This window comes from Capricornis sumatraensis, chromosome 8 (genome assembly GCF_032405125.1).
Source record: "Capricornis sumatraensis isolate serow.1 chromosome 8, serow.2, whole genome shotgun sequence".
NCBI classification, from domain to species: Eukaryota; Metazoa; Chordata; class Mammalia; order Artiodactyla; family Bovidae; genus Capricornis; species Capricornis sumatraensis.
In genome coordinates, this window is record NC_091076.1 from 55,837,435 (window position 1) to 55,859,326 (window position 21,892).

The window sequence follows — 21,892 nt, forward strand, 5'->3', positions numbered from 1 at the left end:
CTAGATGATTTTTAAAAAAAATCTAATTTGGTTGTGCTGGGTCTCGGCAGCCTGCAGGATCTAGTTCCCTGATCGGGAATCAAACCTGGGCCCCTGCACTGGGAGGACAGAGTCTTAACCACTGGATCATCAGGGGAGTCCTGGGGCTTGATAATTCTTACAGATAGCAAAGGACTCAGCTGGGAGCACACTCTTGAAATACAAATGAACCAACCCAGAGCCACACCTCCTCTACCTGGCCTGAACACCCTCAGGGTGATATTACTTTGCTTCAATTACCGTGGGTACTCCGCAAATAGGACCACCCCTATAGCCTGCAGCTGATAATATTGAACTAGCCAGTTGTAGACTGTGGACCCTTCCCCGCCTTGCCTTTCCGGCAGAAATTAAAGGTTGCCCAGGTTCTCCGCTCACTCCTGCCCCTTCAGCCTCCTGACCAGCACAGGTGTTTCCTCATATGGCCCTGCATGGGGTTGCCATGCCTCCTGTTTCTAGGACCTGTGAGTACATTAAACTTGTTTTCACAAGCCTCTCCTTGTTCTTGTCTTCTCTTGAGGCAACGCTTGACTGCTCATCACCTGAAAAAGCACAAAACACAGGCAAAATCACCAACTCTGTCACCACAAGAAGCTTTCCACAGCCACAGACTGTGCTGTTACCCTTGAGGGGAGAGATGGAAGAATACGGTTACCTCATTGCAAATCCATCTCTCCTCATGGAAGACAGTTCTGGGCAGAGATAGGATGCAATCCCCATATACTGAAAGCAGTTTATTAGACTATCAACTTTAATCTGGATAAAATAATTAAGCTCCAAAGGGCTTGGGTTTAAGTTGTCTATTATTTGGTATTTAGTTAGCATTTATGTGTGCAAGTTGAACCCAACATTTGGAAACCAGGGGACAACTCTCTGACAGGAAATTGGTAAAAATTGAAACCTAAAGAAGGAGGTTGAGACGACCTGATCCATTGTCTATAGATGTGTGGGGAGGAGGCCTAGGAGCCACCAAAGGCCAAGCAAGGCCCTCTGTGGGCGTGGCAGTGGGGAGCACGTAGAGGAGTGGGTCAGTACTCTGATATATCAGAGTTTCTCAGCCTTAGCACTGCTGTCATTTTGAACCAGATCATTCCTTGTGGGGCCGTCCTTTGCTCTGTAGAATCTGAGCAGCAGCCCTGGCCCCTACCCACCAGAGGTCAGAAGCAGCCCCATCCCCAGCCCAGATTTGGGAGGAGCAGAAATCTCCAGACATTTCCAGATGTGCTGAGGAGAGGGAGCAGAATCCTCCCTGTTTGCAAACCCCAGAAAGAGACTTAGATTAGATTCCAATTTTTGCTACTTATTAGCTGTGTGGCCTCAGCCTGTTAGTCAACCTCTCAAACTTCAATATCCTCATTCCTAAAAAGAAAGCAGTAAGCATATGTGATTTTGTCTGCCAAGAACCCCCTCAGTCCAGTTCAGTTCAGTCTCTCAGTCGTGTCCCACTCTTTGCAATCCCATGGACTGCAGCACACCAGGCCTCCCTGTCCATCACCAACTCCTGGAGCTTACTCAAACTCATGTCCATTGAGTCGGTGATGCCATCCAACCATCTATCCTCCGTCGTCCCCTTCTCCTCCCACCTTCAATCTTTCCCAGCATCAGGGCCTTTTCCAATGAGTCAGCTCTTCACATCAGGTGGCCAAAGTATTGGAGTTTCAGCTTCAACATCAGTCTTTCCAATGGATATTCAGGACTGATTTCCTTTAGGATGGACTAGCTGTCCAAGGGACTCTCAAGAATCTTCTCCAACACCACAGTTCAAAAGCATCAATTCTTTGGTGCTCAGCTTTCTTTATAGTCCAAATTTCACACCCATACGTGACTACTGGAAAAACCATAGCTTTGACTAGATGGACCTTTGTCGGCAAAGCAATGTCTCTGCTTTTTAATATGCTGTCTTGGTTGGCAATACCCACTCCAGTGTTCTTGCCTGGAGAATCCCAGGGACGGCGGAGCCTGGTGGGCTGCTGTCTATGGGGTCGCACAGAGTCGGACACGACTGAAGCGACTTAGCAGCAGCAGCAACAGCAGGTTGGCAACAGCTTTCCTTCCAAGGAGCAAGCATCTTTTAATTTCATGGCTGCAGTCATCATCTGTAGTGATTTGGGAGCCCCCCATAATAAGGTCTCTCACTGTTTCCCCATCTATTTGCCATGAAGTGATTGGACCAGATGCCATGATCTTAGTTTTTGGAATGTTGAGTTTTAAGCCAGCTTTTTCACCCTCCTCTTTCACTTTCATCAAGAGGTTCTTTAGTTCTTTTTTGCTTTCTGCCATAATGGTGGTGTCTTCTGCATATCTGAGGTTTTTGATATTTCTCCTGGCAATCTTGCTTCCAGCTTGTGCTTCATCCAGTCCAGAACCCCCTACTCTTGGGACTTCCTCTTCCTTCTGCTCCACCATTTGGTCCCAGTTGGGGTGGTCACATTCCTATCAACTACAGGACACCACTGCCCACTCCCAGAATGGGCAGCTGATCTAAGCTGGGCCCACTTGAGCCTGTCTACAAAACCAAGAAAGAGAGTTAGTCCATCTCTGGTGGAGGAAAGCCAAAGATATGAAACTCCTAAATGACTGGAAGCCTCACAGTGCGTGGAAGAGGCCGATTTGCAGAGAGAGAATCCGGAGACAATGAGAAGGCAAAGTGAGGCCAACCCAAACTCCCCATATTCGCCTCAGCCAGTGTGGCTTTGGCTTATGACACCCCAAGCATTTTCATCAACAAAAAGCTATCAGTGTCTATCTCCTAGTGTTGTCTTGAAGATGGTCTGTGATGATGCAAAGCACACAGAGCCTGACCTGGTCTGTGCTCTACATAGAGTCATTGCCATGGTTAAGATCATTGGTATCATTCTTCTTCTTGTGAGCTTGTCATTCCAGAAACTGAACAGCCTGTAGTTTCAACTGTGCTATTCTATGCCTGTGTACCTTACACCCGCCACACCTCTCCCACTCCCGTCCTCCCTCATGTACTCCTATTCTGCCTACAAAACCTTCTTGAGGCCACTCTCTAAAGCCCTTCAGTAAGAGACAGTCACTTCCCTCTTCACACTCCATTTGTCTCTCTCAATTGTACACTGATGTACGTATCTAGCTAAGTGACTGTCTTCCCAGCTGACTGCAGGGAACCCCATGTTTCTATTTCTCTTCTTAGCTTGAATCCTCAGCATCCAGGACAGCACTGGGTCCCAGAGTGCTCTCCTTCACCCATCAGCATTCTGTGCCTTGAGAAGAGGACCTGCGGAAACAGAAGGGCGGGCCTGCTGAAAGCTCCTCAGTCCTCATGTTCCCTGCCTGATGAAGAAAGCACTAGCAGATGGGAAACAGTGTGCTTGGAGCCTCCTAAAATTAGTGTCCAAAAAGCCAGGAAGGTTGCCTCCAGCTCTGAGCAAAGACCAGCAGATTCGAAGCCTGTGAGACATAATGAGCTGGAATGAAGTGAGCCTAGAATGTGTCTGTCTGTGTGTGAGAAGACCTAATGCCACCTCCAGCCAAGCAAGGCCCTTTCTCCTGCCTTTTGCTCCCAGGCTCTGAGCCCCTGTGATGGATGTGTCCACATCCTCACAGTTATGCAATGGGAGGGAAGTCTCAGCAAGATCGTGTGTACCCAGCTGGCACTGCCTGGTGTCATTAAGGCCATGCAACTCACTTGCCTAGCTCTAACTCCATCGTCAGCAAGGACGCTCCCATGGAGTGTCCCTACAGAGCAGGAAACACTATCCAGCTGATACAAATTTTTAAGTATTGTTAGAAGTTCAACACACCTGGCATGCCCAGTGTTTCTTTACAGAAGAAAGCTGTGCCAAGTTGATCTGTCCACACATGGCTTAGGCCACATGTTTGAGTAAAACCAGCTACCTTGGCCTCTAGTAATTGAATCGATTACCAATGTCCCAACAAAGACACCCGCTTAAAGGCATCATTCTGGCCTCTTGTTATGAGATGGCCCATGTGAAACTCCGCCCAGTGCAAAATCTGGATATAGAAAATGGTGGTGAGGTCTGTGGATCACATTTTTTCTTGGAGTGAAGATGTAATGAACAGAGGGAACCTGCATTCCTATGTGATGAGATGCCCTTGTTCCTAACACAGCCCTTGTCCCTAACACATGCCCTTGAGCCTAACACGCAGCTTGGAAATTATATTTTAGAGTGTGGTTAATGGTCAATTTTGCTGAGGCTGACCAAGCCTGGATTCTAGAAAACTGAAGGCTAGATTCTGAGTCATGGCAAGTCCTTGCCTCTGTAGCTCAAACACCTCTAACTTCAGTTATACTGACTAGATTTGAAATAATTTTCACGTGCTAATTAACACCCTGTATAGGGATTTCCCTATAGCTCAGATGGTAAGGAATCTGCCTGCAATGCAGGAGACCTGGGTTCAGTCCCTGGGTCAGGAAGATCCCCTAGAGAAGGAAATGACAATCCCCTCCAGTATTCTTGCTTGGAGAATTGCATAGACAAGGAGCCTGGTGGCTACAGTCTATGGGGTCCCAAAGAGTAGGATATGACTTAAGTGACTAATACACAATTAACACCCAGATTTCTATTCCTCACCCTTTAGTAAGATACAGGAAATGGACATCTTTTCTCTACTCTGGTTGAAAGGCTATTAGGGATCTGCTTTATTGGATTCTTTCATTGAACTTCAAACTCATACATCTTTTGGAGTCTGGAAGCAATAGAAGGTGGCTACCCTGGGTTTCTCACTTTCGCAAGAAAAGTGTGAAAAAAGAAAAGGACACATGTGTTTGGATTAGAAGAAGCATCTAACATCACGGGCCAAATAAACAGATATGTAGATCCACAAATGGAACACCCCTGCAAAGGAACAGAAAATGCAAAAATGCCCCAGTTAACAAGTTCTCAGATTTGTTTCAGTCAGTCAGTCAGTTCAGTCGCTCAGTCATGTCTGATTCTTTGCGACCTCATGGACTACAGCCTGTCCATCATCAACTTCCAGAGTTTACTCAAACTCATGTCCATTGAGTCGGTGATGCCATCCAACCATCTCATCCTCTGTTGTCCCCTTCTCCTCCTGTCCTCAATCTTTCCCAGCATCAGGGTCTTTTCAAATGAGTCAGCTCTTCGCATCAGGTGGCCAAAGTATTGGAGTTTCAGCTTCAGCATCAGTTCTTCCAATGAATATTCAGGACTGATTTCCTTTAGGATGGACTGATTGGATCTCCTTGCAGTCCAAGGGACTCTCAAGAATCTTCTTCAACACCACAGTTCAAAAGCATCAATTCTTCCCTGTTCAGCTTTCTTTATTATAGTCCAAATCTCACATCCATACATGACTACTGGAAAAACCATAGCTTTGACTAGACGGACATTGGTTGGCAAAGTAATGTCTCTGCTTTTTAATATGCTGTCTAGGTTGGTCATAGCTTTTCTTCCAAGGAGAAGCATCTTTTAATTTCATGGCTGCAGTCAACATCTGCAGTGATTTTGGAGTCCCAAAAAATAAAGTCTCTCACTGTTTCCATCTATTTGCCATAAAGTGATGGGACCGGATGCCTTGATCTTAGTTTTCTGAATGTTGAGTTTTAAGCCAACTTTTTCACTCTCCTCTTTCACTTTCATCAAGAGACTGTTTAGTTCTTTCCTTTCTGCGATAAGGGTGGTGTCATCTGCATATCTGAGGTTATTGATATTTCTCCCAGGAATCTTGTGCTTCATCCAGCCTGGCATTTCTCATGATGTACTCTGCCTATAAGTTAAATAAGCAGGGTGACAATATACAGCCCTTCCAAGCACCTTCACATGCATTCTCATTTAATCCCCCTAGTGATTCTGTGAGCTTTAGTTTTTATTTCACACAAAGAAAATGGAGATCAGAGAGGTTATCCAAGGTCACAGGCAGAAGAAGAATTTGAACCAGAGGGAAGCCCAGTGAGTTTACTGGATGGATGACTGTCATTCTTTTCCTGCATGGAGGTTAAGAACACATGCTTTGGAGTCAAGCAGAGCTGTTTTCAACTCACAGGTTTTCCATGTCCCAACTAGACATAGGACCAAGGCAAGTCACTACCTTCTCCAAGCTTCACTGTTCTCATCTGTAAAATGGGGGTGACAGTGCTCCACACCCTATGCTGATGTTACAAGCAAAAAATGAGATAATATATGAAAAGTGTCTAATGCCGTGCCAGAACACAGTTAAGCACACAATAAATGTGACTTTTCCTCCTTCATGTTGTTCTAATTACTACTTTATTAGGAGATACCGAGGTATGTCTCACCCCAAACTCTGTACTTATTCTACTGTAACACACTATATTTTTTTCTCTCCTTTTCAACATACTATAGATCTGTTCTTTCCTTCTCGTCAACACAATTTTTCTTCGCTTTCCTCTGGATTGCAATAAACCACACCTACCTGCTTACCACATCTACTGCTTTTTGTTTGTTTGTTTGTTTTAGAAATTAATATTAAGGAATTAAAGATAGTTTAAACAAAATCCCATGTATTTGGAAATTAAACATCCACTTATCAATGATGGGTGTATCTAAGATGGCTTACCACCTCTTACAGGTATCTGTCTGTCCTAGTCCTTATCATTTCATTCAGTAAACACCCCCAGAACCCAGATCTAGGGTAGGAAGCCCAGCCCTGGTCCTTCACATGAGTCATCCTTTGGACAAGAACTTAGCCTGCTAAACATGTGTTTACTTTTGGTTTGCATCTTCCTGCACCAAGTGAATGGATTTGAGGGTCTCTAATAGTTAAGCTTCTGTTAGGTCCATACCATTTCTGTCCTTTATCGAGCCCATCTTTGCATGAAATGTTCCCTTGGTGTCTCTAATTTTCTTGAAGAGATCTCTAGTCTTTCCCATTCTGTTGTTTTCCTCTATTTCTTTGCACTGATCGCTGAGGAAGGCTTTCTTATCTCTCCGTGATATTCTTCGGAACTCTGCATTCAGATGCCTATATCTTTCCTTTTCTCCTTTATTTTTTGCCTCTCTTCTTTTCATAGCTATTTGTAAGGCCTCCCCAGACAGCCATTTTGCTTTTTTGCATTTCTTTTCCATGGGGATGGTCTTCATCCCTGTCTCCTGTACAGTGTCATGAACCTCATTCCATAGTTCATCAGGTGCTCTATCTATCAGATCTAGGCCCTTAAATCTATTTCTCATTTCCACTGTATAATCATAAGGGATTTGATTTAGTTCATACCTGAATGGTCTAGCAGTTTTCCCTACTTTCTTCAATTTAAGTCTGAATTTGGTAATAAGGAGTTCATGATCTGAGCCACAGTCAGCTCCTGGTCTTGTTTTTGTTGATTGTATAGAGCTTCTCCATCTTTGGCTGCAAAGAATATAATCAATCTGATTTCGGTGTTGACCATCTGGTGATGTCCATGTGTAGAATCTTCTCTTGTTTTGTTGGAAGAGGGTGTTTGCTATGACCAGTGCATTTTCTTTGCAAAACTCTATTAGTCTTTGCCCTGCTTCATTCTGCATTCCAAGGCCAAATTTTCCTGTTATTCTAGGTGTTTCTTGACTTCCTACTTTTGCATTCCAGTCCCCTATAATGAAAAGGACATCTTTTTTGGGTGTTAGTTCTAAAAGGTCTTGTAGGTCTTCATAGAACCATTCAACTTCAGCTTCTTCAACATTACTGGCTAGGGCATAGACTTGGATTACTGTGATATTGAATGGTTTGCCTTGGAAACGAACACAGATCATTCTGTCATTTTTGAGATTGCATCCAAGTACTGCATTTCGGACTCTTCTGTTGACCATGATGGCTACTCCATTTCTTCTGAGGGATTCCTGCCTGCAGTAGTAGATATAATGGTCATCTGAGTGCTCGCTTCGGCAGCACATATACTAAAATTGGAACGATACAGAGAAGATTAGCATGGCCCCTGCGCAAGGATGACACGCAAATTCGTGAAGCGTTCCATATTTTTAAAAACTCTCCAGAAAGCAGGAATAGAAGGAACATACCTCAACATAATAAAAGCTATATATGACAAACCCACAGCAAACATTATCCTTAATGGTGAAAAATTGAAAGCATTTCCCCTAAAGTCAGGAACAAGACAAGGGTGTCCACTTTCACCGCTACTATTTAACATAGTTCTGGAAGTTTTGGCCACAGCAATCAGAGCAGAAAAAGAAATAAAAGGAATCCAAATTGGAAAAGAAGAAGTAAAACTCTCACTGTTTGCAGATGACATGATCCTCTACATGGAAAACCCTAAAGACTCCACCAGAAAATTACTAGAGCTCATCAATGAATATAGTAAAGTTGCAGGATATAAAATCAACACACAGAAATCCCTTGCATTCCTATACACTAATAATGAGAAAGTAGAAAAAGAAATTAAAGAAACAATTCCATTCACCATTGCAACAAAAAGAATAAAATACTTAGGAATATATCTACCCAAAGAAACTAAAGACCTATATATAGAAAACTATAAAACACTGATGAAAGAAATCAAAGAGGACACTAATAGATGGAGAAATATACCATGTTCATGGGTTGGAAGAATCAATATAGTGAAAATGAGTATACTACCCAAAGCAATTTACAAATTCAACGCAATCCCTATCAAGCTACCAGCCATATTTTTCACAGAACTAGAACAAATAATTTCAAGATTTGTATGGAAATACAAAAAACCTCGAATAGCCAAAGCAATCTTGAGAAAGAAGAATGGAACTGGAGGAATCAACTTGCCTGACTTCAGGCTCTACTACAAAGCCACAGTCATCAAAACAGTATGGTACTGGCACAAAGACAGACATATAGATCAATGGAACAAAATAGAAAGCCCAGAGATAAATCCACACACATATGGACACCTTATCTTTGACAAAGGAGGCAAGAATATACAATGGAGTAAAGACAATCTCTTTAACAAGTGGTGCTGGGAAAACTGGTCAACCACTTGTAAAAGAATGAAACTAGATCACTTTCTAACACCGCACACAAAAATAAACTCAAAATGGATTAAAGATCTAAATGTAAGACCAGAAACTATAAAACTCCTAGAGGAGAATATAGGCAAAACACTCTCAGACATAAATCACAGCAGGATCCTCTATGATCCACCTCCCAGAATTCTGGAAATAAAAGCAAAAATAAACAAATGGGATCTAATTAAAATTAAAAGCTTCTTCACAACAAAGGAAAATATACGCAAGGTGAAAAGACAGCCTTCTGAATGGGAGAAAATAATAGCAAATGAAGCAACTGACAAACAACTAATCTCAAAAATATACAAGCAACTTATGCAGCTCAATTCCAGAAAAATAAACGACCCAATCAAAAAATGGGCCAAAGATCTAAATAGACATTTCTCCAAAGAAGACATACGGATGGCTAACAAACACATGAAAAGATGCTCAACATCACTCATTATCAGAGAAATGCAAATCAAAACCACAATGAGGTACCACTTCACACCAGTCAGAATGGCTGCGATCCAAAAATCTGCAAGCAATAAATGCTGGAGAGGGTGTGGAGAAAAGGGAACCCTCCTACACTGTTGGTGGGAATGCAAACTAGTACAGCCACTATGGAGAACAGTGTGGAGATTCCTTAAAAAATTGCAAATAGAACTACCTTATGACCCAGCAATCCCACTGCTGGGTATACACACCGAGGAAACCAGAATTGAAAGAGACACATGTACCCCAATGTTCATCGCAGCACTGTTTATAATAGCCAGGACATGGAAACAACCTAGATGTCCATCAGCAGATGAATGGATAAGAAAGCTTTGGTACATGTACACAATGGAATATTACTCAGCCGTTAAAAAGAATTCATTTGAATCAGTTCTGATGAGATGGATGAAACTGGAGCCGATTATACAGAGTGAAGTAAGCCAGAAAGAAAAACACCAATACAGTATACTAACACATATATATGGAATTTAGAAAGATGGCAATGACGACCCTGTATGCAAGACAGGAAAAAAGACACAGCTGTGTATAACAGACTTTTGGACTCAGAGAGAGAGGGAGAGGGCGGGATGATTTGGGAGAATGGCATTCTATCATGTATACTATCATGTAAGAATTGAATCGCCAGTCTATGTCTGACGCAGGATACAGCATGCTTGGGGCTGGTGCATGGGGATCACCCACAGAGATGTTATGGGGAGGGAGGTGGGAGGGGGTTTCATGTTTGGGAACACATGTAAGAATTAAAGATTTTAAAATTTAAAAAAATAAATAAATAAATAAAGTGTAGTTGATTTACAAAAAAAATAAAATAAAATAAAAAAATAAAATATTAAAAAAAAAAATAATAATGGTCATCTGAGTTAAATTCACCCATTCCAGTCCATTTTAGTTCTCTGATTCTTAGAATGTCGACATTCACTCTTGCCATCTCCTGTTTGACCACTTCCAATTTGCCTTGATTCATGGACCTAACATTCCAGGTTCCTATGCAATATTGCTCTTTATAGCATCGGACCTTGCTTCTATCACCAGTCACATCCACAGCTGGGTATTGTTTTTGCTTTGGCTCCATCCCTTCATTCTTTCTGGGGTTATTTATCCAGTGATCTCCAGTAGCATGTTGGGCACCTACTGACCTGGGGAGTTCCTCTTTCAGTATCCTATCATTTTGCCTTTTCATACTGTTCATCAAGTTCTCAAGGCAAGAATACTGAAGTGGTTTGCCATTCCCTTCTCCAGTGGACCACATTCTGTCAGACCTCTCCACCATGATCCGCCCATCTTGGGTGGCCCTGCGGGCATGGCTTAGTTTCAATGAGTTAGACAAGGCTGTGGTCCTAGTGTGATTAGATTGACTAGTTTTCTGTGAGTATGGTTTCAGTGTGTCTGCCCTCTGATGCCCTCTTGCAACACCTACCATCTTCTTACTTGGGTTTGGGGTATCTCTTCACGGCTGCTCCAGCAAAGCACAGCTGCTGCTCCTTACCTTGGACGAGGGGTATCTCCTCACCGCCGCCCTTCCTGACCTTCAATGTGGGATGGCTCCTGTAGGCCCTCCTGTGCCCGTGAAGCCATCGCTCCCTCAATCTTTCCCAGCATCAGGGTCTCCTCCAATGTCGTCTCTCTGTATTGGGTGGCCAAAGTATTGGAGGGTCAGCGTCAGTCTTTCCAATGAATATTCAGGGTTGATTTCCTCTAGGATTGACTGGTTTCATGTCTATTTTTGGCAAGAGTCGAAATGTGAGGAAACTGCAGTGGCTCCTCACCCTCCAGCCATCCCAGCTCCTGGCCTCCAAATCCATGCAAAGATGTGCTCGATAAAGGACAGAAATGGTATGGACCTAACAGAAGCAGAAGATATTAAAAAGAGGTGGCAAGAATACACAGAAGAACTGTACAAAAAGGATCTTCACTACCCAGATAATCACAATGGTATGATCACTCATCTAGAGCCAGACATCCTGGAATGTGAAGTCAAGTGGACCTTAGAAAGCATCACAACAAACAAAGCTAGTGGAGGTGATGGCATTCCAGTTGAGCTCTTTCAAATCCTGAAAGATGATGCTCTGAAAGTGCTGTACTCAATATGCCAGCAAATTTGGAAAACTCAGCAGTGGCCACAGGACTGGAAAAGGTTAGTTTTCATTCCAATCCCAGAGAAAGGCAATGCCAAAGAATGCTCAAACTACCGCACAATTGCACCCATCTCACATGCTAGTAAAGTAATGCTCAAAATTCTCCAAGCCAGGCTTCAGCAATACTTGAACTGTGAACTCCCTGATGTTCAAGCTGGTTTTAGAAAAGGCAGAGGAACCAGAGATCAAATTGCCAACATTTGCTAGATCACGGAAAAAGCAAAAGAGTTCCAGAAAAACATCTATTTCTGCTTTTTTGACTATGCCAAAGCCTTTGACTGTGTGGATCACAATAAACTGTAGGAAATTCTGAAAGAGATGGGAATACAAGACCACCTAACCTGCCTCTTGAGAAATCTGTATGCAGGTCAGGAAGCAACAGTTAGAACTGGACATGGAACAACAGACTGGTTCCAAATAGGAAAAGGAGTATGTCAAGGCTGTATATTGTCACCCTGCTTATTTAACTTATATGCAGAGTACATCATGAGAAAAGCTGGACTGGAAGAAGCACAAGCTGGAATCAAGATTGCTGGGAGAAATATCAATCACCTCAGATATGCAGATGACACCACCCTTATGGCAGAAAGTGAAGAGGAACTAAAAAGCCTCTTGATGAAAGTGAAAGAGGAGAGTGAAAAAGTTGACTTAAAGCTCAACATTCAGAAAACAAAGATCATGGCATCTGGTCCCATCACTTCATGGGAAATAGATGGGGAAACAGTGGAAACAGTGTCTGACTTTATTTTCTGGGGCTCTAAAATCACTGCAGGTGGTGACTGCAGCCATGAAATTAATAGACGCTTACTCCTTGGAAGAAAAGTTATGACCAACCTAGATAGCATATTCAAAAGCAGAGACATTACTTTGCCGACTAAGGTCCATCTAGTCAAGGCTATGGTTTTTCCAGTGGTCATGTATGGATGTGAGAGTTGGACTGTGAAGAAGGGTAAGCACCGAAGAATTGATGCATTTGAACTGTGGTGTTGAAGAAGATTCTTGAGAGTCCCTTGGACTGTAAGGAGATCCAACCAATCCATTCTAAAGGAGATCAGTCCTGGGATTTCTTTGGAAGGACTGATGCTAAAGCTGAAACTCCAGTACTTTGGCCACCTCATGTGAAGAGTTGACTCATTGGAAAAGACTCTGATGCTGGGAGGGACTGGGGGCAGGAGGAGAAGGGGATGACCGAGGATGAGATGGCTGGATGACATCACTGACTTGATGGACGTGAATCTGAGTGAACTCCAGGAGCTGGTGATGGACAGGGAGGCCTGGTGTGCTGCGATTCACGGGGTCGCAAAGAGTCGGACACGACTGAGTGATTGAACTGAACTGAACTGAGTAGTTAAGCTAATTAAATATAATTTTCCTATCTTTGGTGTTTTAGCCAGAATAGAGGTTTCAGGAAGGAGAGAGGGAAAGCTGGGTGAGGCGTATCCAGCTCAACGCCCATGTGATGTCTTTTACTTCTGAATTAATTTCCTGGATAAAGTGCCCTTTCTGGCAGCAAGATAAACAGGTTCATCTAGAGGTTTGGCTCGCTGGCACATAAAGCCTTTTATAACCTCAGTGGCTGCTTCTCAGCACCATAGGCTTCCAGCCACTGGTAGGGTACAGTGGCAGGCATTGTGTGCTCAAAAGCTTTCACACCCACTGGGAACCTGAAACACAGATGATGCTTACTCTGCAAAGACCTTTCTGCAGACCTGCAGGGCAGTGCCACGGCGGCAGTATCAAATATGCCCCCACTAGGCTGCAAGAAAGACTTCCTCACTTAGTCTCACCCAAGTTCTGAAATGACAGGCCAGGTGCAAACCCCTGGCTGGACAGAACGCTGATTCCCAAACCATCAGGGCAGAGCAGGGCTGTGCTGACAGCTTTTAAGAGGTTGTCTGAGAAACCTTTCTTCCAAGGTCATTTCTATTTTTAGGACAGTTCCATACTCCAGGAACCTCTGCTATCCTTCCCTACTTGAAGAGACAACTAAAGAGTTTCCACTGACCTGTTAAATGTTCTCCTTACAGAATTTATTTGTTTGGATGTATGCAACAGAGGTTTAGCTTTGACCTTTTTATCCCCCAAGCACATGCGGGTTAGGACAGGAGGGCTGAAAATATTCACATTTGTAACAAAAAGCATTCAATAGACTTGATTATTTACTCTTAGACATAAAAAGCAAATTAGCCATCCCTCTGCCTCTAGGCTCTTATTTACCTTAACATGGATAGCTTTGTAGAAGTTCTTGTAGTGTAACAAACCAAATGAGCCATCCAAAGTGAGCCATCCATTTTAGCCTTGAACGTGAATGAACTTTGTTTGGCTGCTTGATACGAATCAGAGCCCAGGAAACTTAGAAAAAGCATTATTCTGTTCTTGGAAATAAAGTGTCCATTTTCCCTCAAGGATCAAAGTTTTTGATCACTCACAAATATACAGTCAAATAATTTTCAATAAACCTACCAAAGCCACTCAAAGGGGAAGTAAAAGTCTTTCCAATAGTTGCTGCTAGAACAATCAAATATTCCCATGAGAAAAAAACAAAAAAGCAAAAAAACAGAGCCTCAACCTCTATCTCAGTGCTATCCACAAAATTTAATTTGAGATGGGTCACTGACTTACAAGGAAAAGCTTAAACTATAAAAGGTTTAGAAGAAAATATCTCCAAAACTCAGGATTCTTAGTTCACCAAAAGTAATAGCCATGAAAATATTTTTAATAAGTTGAACTTCATTAAAGTTCCGTGAGTCCATGAATTTTTGCTTATGGAAAGGCAATGTTAAGAAAATTAATAGGAAAGCCACAGAGTGGACAAAAACACACGTATCTGCCAAAGGACCTGTTATCCAAAGTATATAAAGAACTCCTAAAATTCAATCATAAAAAAGACAAACAACCCAATTTTAAATTGGGCAAGGGATTTGGGCAGTTTGCACAGAAAAATATACAAATGATTGAAATGCACATAAAAAAGTGCTTAACATTGTCATCATGAAAATTCAAATTAAAAGCACAATGAGACATTCATTCACTTTAATGGCTAAATATTTTAAAATTGACAGAGGTAAATGTCAGTAAGAATTCAGAGCAGTCAGGATTCTCAACTGCTGCTGGAAATGCAGAATAAGTCACCTACTTCAGGAAGTTGTTTGGCAGTTTCTCATGAGGTAAAACATGTACCCTTCCAATGAAACAAATTACACTCCTATATTTATATCCAAAATAAATTAAAACACATTCACAAGTTGTCAATTTCCTTTCTCCATATCTTGACCAATGTCATTCCTTTCTAGAATTCCCTTTTTCCTACCCGTATCCCTGATTTCCACATGTACAAATACTACGCATTCTTTTTATTTATTTATTTATTTTTGATGTGGACCATTTTTAAAGTTGGTCTTTCCGGTGGCTCAGATGGTAAAGATCCCTAAGTTGGAAAGGTCCTCTGGAGGAGGGCATGGCAGCCCACTCCAGTATTCTTGCCTGGAGAATCCCATGGACAGAGAAGCCTGGTGGGCTACAGTCCATGGGGTCGCAGAGAGTTGGACACAACTGAGCAACAAAGCACAGCACAGCACGTTTTTAAAGTCTTTACTGAATTTGTTACAATATTGCTTCTGTTTCACAGTTTTGGTTTTTTCTGCCACAAGGCATGTGGAATCTTAGCTCCCTGATTAGGGACTGAACCCACACCTCCTTGATCACCAGGGAAGTCCCCAAATACTATGCATTCTTAATGTATTGTTTTGAGAAAGCTTGCTGCAAGTTCCCTTATCTTTATTCTCCAGACCTCTCTTGTACTCTTTGTGTGTTTCTCACGTGCGTGTGTGCTAAGTTGCTTCAGTTCTGTCCGACTTTTTCTGACCCTATGGACCATAAACCATCAGGCTCCTCTATCCATGGGATTCTCCAGGCAAGAATACTAGAGTGGGTTATTATGCCCTCCGCAAGGAGATTTTCCCAACCCAGGAGTCAAAGCCGCATCCCTCATGTCTCCTGCATTGGTAGTTGGATTCTTTACCAGTAGCGTCACCTGGGAAGCACGTGTCTCTCACACACCATTGCTTTTCACATTGCTTACATATGGCATATCACCAGCCAGTCTCTAAGCTTCCACCTGACCTGATCCCTCTGGACTGACACCTTTGCCTGGCAACCAGAGCTTTACACAAGCTGTTTTGAACTAGTACTGAATGAATGACTGAGTGGACATATAATCATCCAACGACACACTGGACTAATGGTCAAAAGATCTTGATATAATGATGTTTGATAAGTTCTCTAATCTTAGCCTTTATTTAAGATAAAATAACTGTGGTAGACTCTTACTTTGGGGACCTCCTAATGAACTATGCCACCCAACTTCCACCCCCCTGTATAGTCCCTCCTCACTTCCTTGAGATTTGACTACCAGTCTGACTTTGACCACTGGAACATTAGCAAGCAAAATCTTAACAAGTGCTGCAGACTGAGGCTTATTTTAGACGGCTGGCTCTTGGCAGCCCTGAGCTGTCACATAAGAAGGCAGACTACACAGCTGGAGAGACCACACAAAGGCCACATGCCAGCAGACAAGCCTTAACACCTCATGTGGAGGAAGAGAAGGCTGGCCATTGCAGTGCCCCAGCCGAGTCTAGGCCAGATTGCATGATGAGGAGAAGAAACAAAACAGCTGTTCTTTGAAGCCAGTAGATTTTTGAGGGATTGTTTGGAGATGTCATCTCTATCTACCTATTTTTGCTCCTTTAAAACTATATTGTAATGTGCATATATGCCAGGCTCTAAACTTTTTTGAGGGTTAGAACTATGTCTTATCCATCTTTTCCTCCTCAGTTCTAGTATAGGTCCCTGGCATACAGCTGGTGCTCGATACATATATGTGACATTAGCTTAAAGCCTGATGTTTTCAGAATTTGGTTGAAGTCTGAAACACTCTAGCACTGTCTCACCTACCTTTCCTCATAATTTTCAAATGAGGAAAAATGTAGAGGTCACTTGATCATATGCCCAATGAGGAGGAATCTGTGGCTCAGAGAGGGAAAGGCACTCACCAGAAGCCACCCTGCCAAGGGCCCCCTCCACCTGGTCTCCTGTCTTCCAAATGCCATCGGGGGCTCCAGGAAAGAGCCACCAAGAATTTCCACCCCCCAGAGGTAGTCTTTAAAAAAACAAAAACAAAAACTTTTTATTTGGTGTTGGGGAATAGCTGATTAACAATGTTGTGATAGTTTCAGGTGACTAGTGAAGGGACTCAGCCATACACTTAGGTATGTATATCCATTCTCCAGCAAACTCCCCTCCCGTCCAGGCTGCCACATAACATTGAGCAGAGTTCCCTGTGCTGTACAGGAGGTCCTTGTTGGTTATCCATTTTAAATATAGCAATCACTGCCCACTCTTAGCCAGAGGTAGTGTTTACAAAGGCCTTTCTGTCTTATTGTAAGATTGTATTAATTTGTGCCCATTCACTCTTGCAGACCTTTCCGGAGATGACAGTACCCCAGTCTTAGCGAGGAGATATGGGAAGGGAGGGTGAGGAAGACCCAGATGTCTGGTGTTGGAGGGGAGGGGCTCCCCAGGCCTGGATGCCCGCGCTACCAGCCAAGCCATACCCGGCTTCACGCAGTGCTCAGCGATCACCACTGGCAGCAAACTGGCCAAGCACGAACCTGCAGCTGCTGTGGTGGCCTCGAACAGTTATATTACTTTGGGGAAAATTTTACAAAATCATTTTAAATACCATGCAGACTTTGTAACCCAGACACAGTTATCTGCGTTCTTTTAGAGCAAATATTCCTGAAATACTATTCAGTGTGTATCTCTCCTGCCCTCACTCAACTTTAGGCCAGAGTGTATCCCTATTAACATTGCCTTGAAAGCTCTGGAAACAGTTCGCAGCGCTCCTCTGTGGTCTCCTCTGGTTTTTATTATGTCTCATTTGAACTTCTAGCAAGTCCTTATTTTTCTGAGGTTGTGGGAGCGGGGCAAGAGAAAGGGCGCTAAACTTGGCTTGGGCCGGGGGTAATATTTATGAGTATCCTCGATTGGAAGCAGTCATTGCCCAACTTGGTTGCTCCCTAATCACTCTGGGAGTGATTTTCCAAATGCCCTAAATTATCCCCAGGTGGAAAACTAAAGAGATAAACTTCTCATTCATCTTCTTACTGTGAAGAAGTTCGGTCCTCAGCGCAGGCCCACGGCCCCGCGGGGACCTGGCGTCCCGACGCCCTTCGCCTCCCGCCGGCACCACAAGGCTCCGGAAAGTCGGCGCGCGCGGCAACGTTACACTCGCGGCGGGGGCGGAGCCTCGGCGGGGGCGGAGCCCGATGGGGCGGGGCCTCAGTGGGAGGGGCCGCGGCCCCGCCCCCGAACGCCGCTGGGCGCGCGGGGCGGGCACTGACGTCACTCCCGGCCGGCCGCGGCACATGGGCGGCCGGCTGCGCTGGGCCGGGCGCTGCGGGGCCGCCGGCGCGGGGGGCAGCGGCCGCGGCGCGGGAGGGGCGGGGCGGGGCGCGCGGCCTCGCGCTCGCGCTCGCGCCGGGGCGGTGCGGGCTCTCCGCCTTCTGCAGCGCTCTGCATGTTTTTCCTTCCTTTTTCGCAATTTTGAGCGTTGTGCATGACGAGAGGTTCGAGGCAGGTGAGAGCATCCCGCCCGCCGCGGAGGAGCCCGCGGGCACTCGGCGCGCTCCCCGGGGGTCGTCTGCGCTGGGAGCCCGAAAGTTCTTTTGGTTTTGTGTTTTTATGCAGATGTATTTATAAAGACATAAGTAATCTTTTTTTCTTTTTCTCCTCTTGTCTCCACCGCCTTAAAAGCTAGTACTTTTGGCAAAGGACGGAGGAAAAAGCTCCGCAACATTTTGGGGGGAGGTTGGAGTTTTTTTATTTTTTTGTTTTTTTTTTTTAAGAAAAAAAAAAATTGAGTGCATCGCGATGGAGAAAATGTCCCGACCGCTTCCCCTGAACCCCACCTTTATCCCGCCTCCCTACGGCGTGCTCAGGTCCTTGCTGGAGAACCCGCTGAAGCTCCCCCTTCATCACGAAGACGGTGAGCGCTGCCCTGCTGGCTGCCCCGCTGGGGCCCCACTCCCGGGCCGGGTACCCCCGGAGCATCCCCCGCTCCCCCACTCCCGGCACCCCGGCCCCGCTTGAATGAAATTGAGGCTCTCACCTATCGCCCCACCCTTTCTCCCCCCCCCCCCCAAAAGGGAGGGGACGTTTCTGTCGAGGGGATATTCCGTGTTGCTAGTTGAGCGCTGGGGCCCAGGCCGGGCCTTGCGGGTCCTCTCGGGCGGCTCAGGTGGGAGACAGAAGTTGACAGGTCGGCGTCCCCGAGGTCCAGGTGCACCCACACGCGGAACGAAAGCCCCAGCGCCGGGGCGAGGGGCGCCCCGCGCGCCCGGGAGTGAACCCCAGGGCCGGGCTCCAAGCGGGCGGGGGCTTGAGTCAGGGGTCGCACCGCGGAGCCGGGGTATTTGCGATAGTGCTGATCACAGCTCTTAGTTTTAGCGTTTGGAGCTCCCGAGGCGCCGGCGGAGACGCGCGTTGTCCCGGGCTGGGTGCTTCAGACCGGGAGATGGGGGCTGGGATGGGCTGGAGGAGTGGTCCCTGGGCGGGGTGCCGCGCACACCCCCCGCGCGGCCCCCTTCGCCGCTCACTTTCTTGGTAGGAAGGGAGAGCGGGGCAGGCTCACGTGTAACCGCACCGGAGCCTCCTCTGGCCTGAGCCCTTTCTGGGTAAGTCCCAAACCTTCCCGAGCAACCCTGGCTGGGGCAGGCCCGGAGGGGTCCTGCGTGGAGGCGCCGGATCCAGTTGGTGCCGCCAGGGATTTGTCGTTTGGGCTGGCGGGTTTCCTGCCATAGGTATCCCAGGAGCAAATGTGAACTGTGAGGTGAGCCCTGCGGCTCAAGAGTTTAAAGTCTTAAAAGATCCTTTGGCTGCTAGCAGCCGGGGCATATTCGCATTTTTCTTTCCTAGGGCAACCTGTTGCACTGCAAGAGCTGAGGGGTTTGGTTCCCAGTCTGCGGAACAGAGCTTCCCTCTTAAATCCCGTTTAAGGAGGGGCACTTGGGAGGAAGGTGCTGCCTGCAGTCTTTTGCATCTGTGGGAGTTTTGAAGTCAGATTCTTGGGAGATGAGACTGTACAGGATTAGAAGGGATGGCATGGAGGCTGTGTTTCTGTGAGGAAGAAAGTCAGAAACCAAATTCCTTAATCACAGATTTCACCTGCACTTAAGGACTAGTAGACTTGTCCAAATCCAGAGTGCTGGTTAAAGACCTGATGGGGTGAGGGATACTTGCAGGTAGAAAATAGCTGTACATCTCCATCATAGGTGCTCAGGGGAACCACCTTTTCTGGTAACTGTGCTTTTGACAGGTCCCATACATGTGTAATTTTTGAGTTTGATCATACCTAAGTGTTTGGGGAAGAGGAGGAAGAAAACACTTTTGTATTTTAAACCACAGCAAAACAAGAAACTCCTTTTGTAAAATACAGTGTACCCCAGTGGCCTTAGAAGCAAACACATGTGGGCTAGGAAGTTCTCAGCTTTCCTCTCTGCAATGTGATACATTGGTTAAGCTCCCATAGGCCTCAGAGCCTCTATTTCTTCATTGTGAATGCAAGTTGTCACTATTTGCAAGTTTATTATGAGATTTTTTGGGGGGGAGAAACATATAAAAGAACCAGGTATGTTAGTAGGTGCTCAATACATGGTATTGAAGAAGGGCAGAGAGTCCCTGCTTTACCAAAATTAGCATTACTAATGCACTGGCTTTCTAAATCTGAATGACCTCATATTGTCACTGTAATGAATTTCCTGGAAGATAAATCATGTCTAGTTATTGGCTGTTTTCTTAAAAATCACAGTAGTTGTATGTAATTGCAGGTGTTATTTTCCCACTGTAGATTTAAATTATTATTTGTCTCCTTAAATAATGCATGGAGGGCTGTGCTGTCTTGTTTATATCCTAGACCAGTCTCTAGCCCTGTCCCGAGGACTAGGGCTTTCTTTCCAAAGTAAATAGGAAGATGTCGAAAAACAGGCAGAGATCCATGTCCTGCCTGAACTTTTAACTCTAGATCCACAAGAAACAGCAGCCAGAGAACAGCCCCGGTATGCGTGGAAAGTAGTTTTGTAGCAGAAGCCAAGGAGGAGTGATAAAAAAAAAAGTGAGACTTTTTCACTGTCTTTTTTAAACTCCAATATTTCCCCTTGTTTTGCAGCATATAGTAAGGATAAAGACAAGGAAAAGAAGCTGGATGATGAGAGTAATAGCCCGACGGTCCCCCAATCAGCATTCTTGGGGCCCACCTTATGGGACAAAACCCTTCCTTATGACGGAGATACCTTCCAGTTGGAATACATGGACCTGGAGGAGTTTTTGTCGGAAAATGGCATTCCCCCCAGCCCGTCTCAGCATGACCACAGCCCCCACCCTCCAGGGCTGCAGCCGACCTCCTCAGCGGCCCCTTCCGTCATGGACCTCAGCAGTCGGGCCTCCGCACCCATTCACCCTGGCATCCCACCCCCAAACTGTGTGCAGAGCCCCATGCGACCAGGTAAACTCCCAGATGGTTCTTCCTTCCCCTGGGGAGGAGGGGAGCAAAGGGGGAGGACAGCTGATGTGAACGTCTTGATCCTCAGGGGTGCATCTGAAAAGAGGAGCCTTGGATTTCAGCCACGGTAGTGGTTGTCCCATTTCAGCGAGCGCATCACCCAGAGAGTCTGCTAAAGGCCGACTCTATGGAACCTACCCCCAGAAATTCTGATGTTTCAGGTCTGGCTGAGGCCTGGAATATGCATTTTTATCCAGCCCCAGTGGGGATTCTAATGCAGCTGATCCAAGGACTGCAGTTTGAGGAATGCCAACCTGTGGTTAATGATTCAGATAATTTAGGCCTCGACTCACCTCCGTCTCTTTTCCTCCTTCCCCAAGTACACAGATAACAGGACCTTGCAGAATGATTTGGGTGGACTGTCTGTATAATGCTGTGGTTTACCTGTATTCATTGTTTTTTCGGCCTGAAGGGGAACAAGATGTGAGTGAGGGGTGGGGGGCAGGTATCTTTTTCATCCACTTCATCTTGTGTTGTCAGTTGAGAAACTGAGTCTTAAAGTAGCTCTCACCTTAAGCATGACTTAGCCTTCTTCAGCATCCGATCCTGTCTTTCTCTTCACTATTCCTACCAAATTGTTCCTTTTTTTTTTTCATTTTCATCTGTTCACCACACATAATCCACTTTTATCAAAACCTACAAGGCTGGCTTTAAATGGTGTTGAAGTATTGCACAAA

At 45.1% G+C, this 21,892-nt stretch overlaps 1 protein-coding gene and 1 non-coding gene across 2 annotated transcripts in view; both read left to right on the forward strand.

Annotated features, from left to right (window-relative positions):
- Positions 1 to 7,847: 7,847 nt before the first annotated feature.
- On the forward strand, positions 7,848 to 7,954 carry LOC138084968 (U6 spliceosomal RNA). Its single transcript, XR_011145357.1, has one exon. It is a non-coding gene; the product is annotated as a U6 spliceosomal RNA (small nuclear RNA).
- A 10,575-nt stretch (positions 7,955 to 18,529) lies between these two features.
- The window catches only part of HLF (HLF transcription factor, PAR bZIP family member), a 52,454-nt gene continuing 49,091 nt past the window's right edge, over positions 18,530 to 21,892 (forward strand). Inside the window, exons 1-2 of the mRNA XM_068978533.1 lie at positions 18,530 to 18,644; positions 20,823 to 21,158. Of these exons, the coding sequence (XP_068834634.1) occupies positions 18,530 to 18,644; positions 20,823 to 21,158 (451 nt within the window). The remainder of the gene's footprint in view (positions 18,645 to 20,822; positions 21,159 to 21,892) is intronic.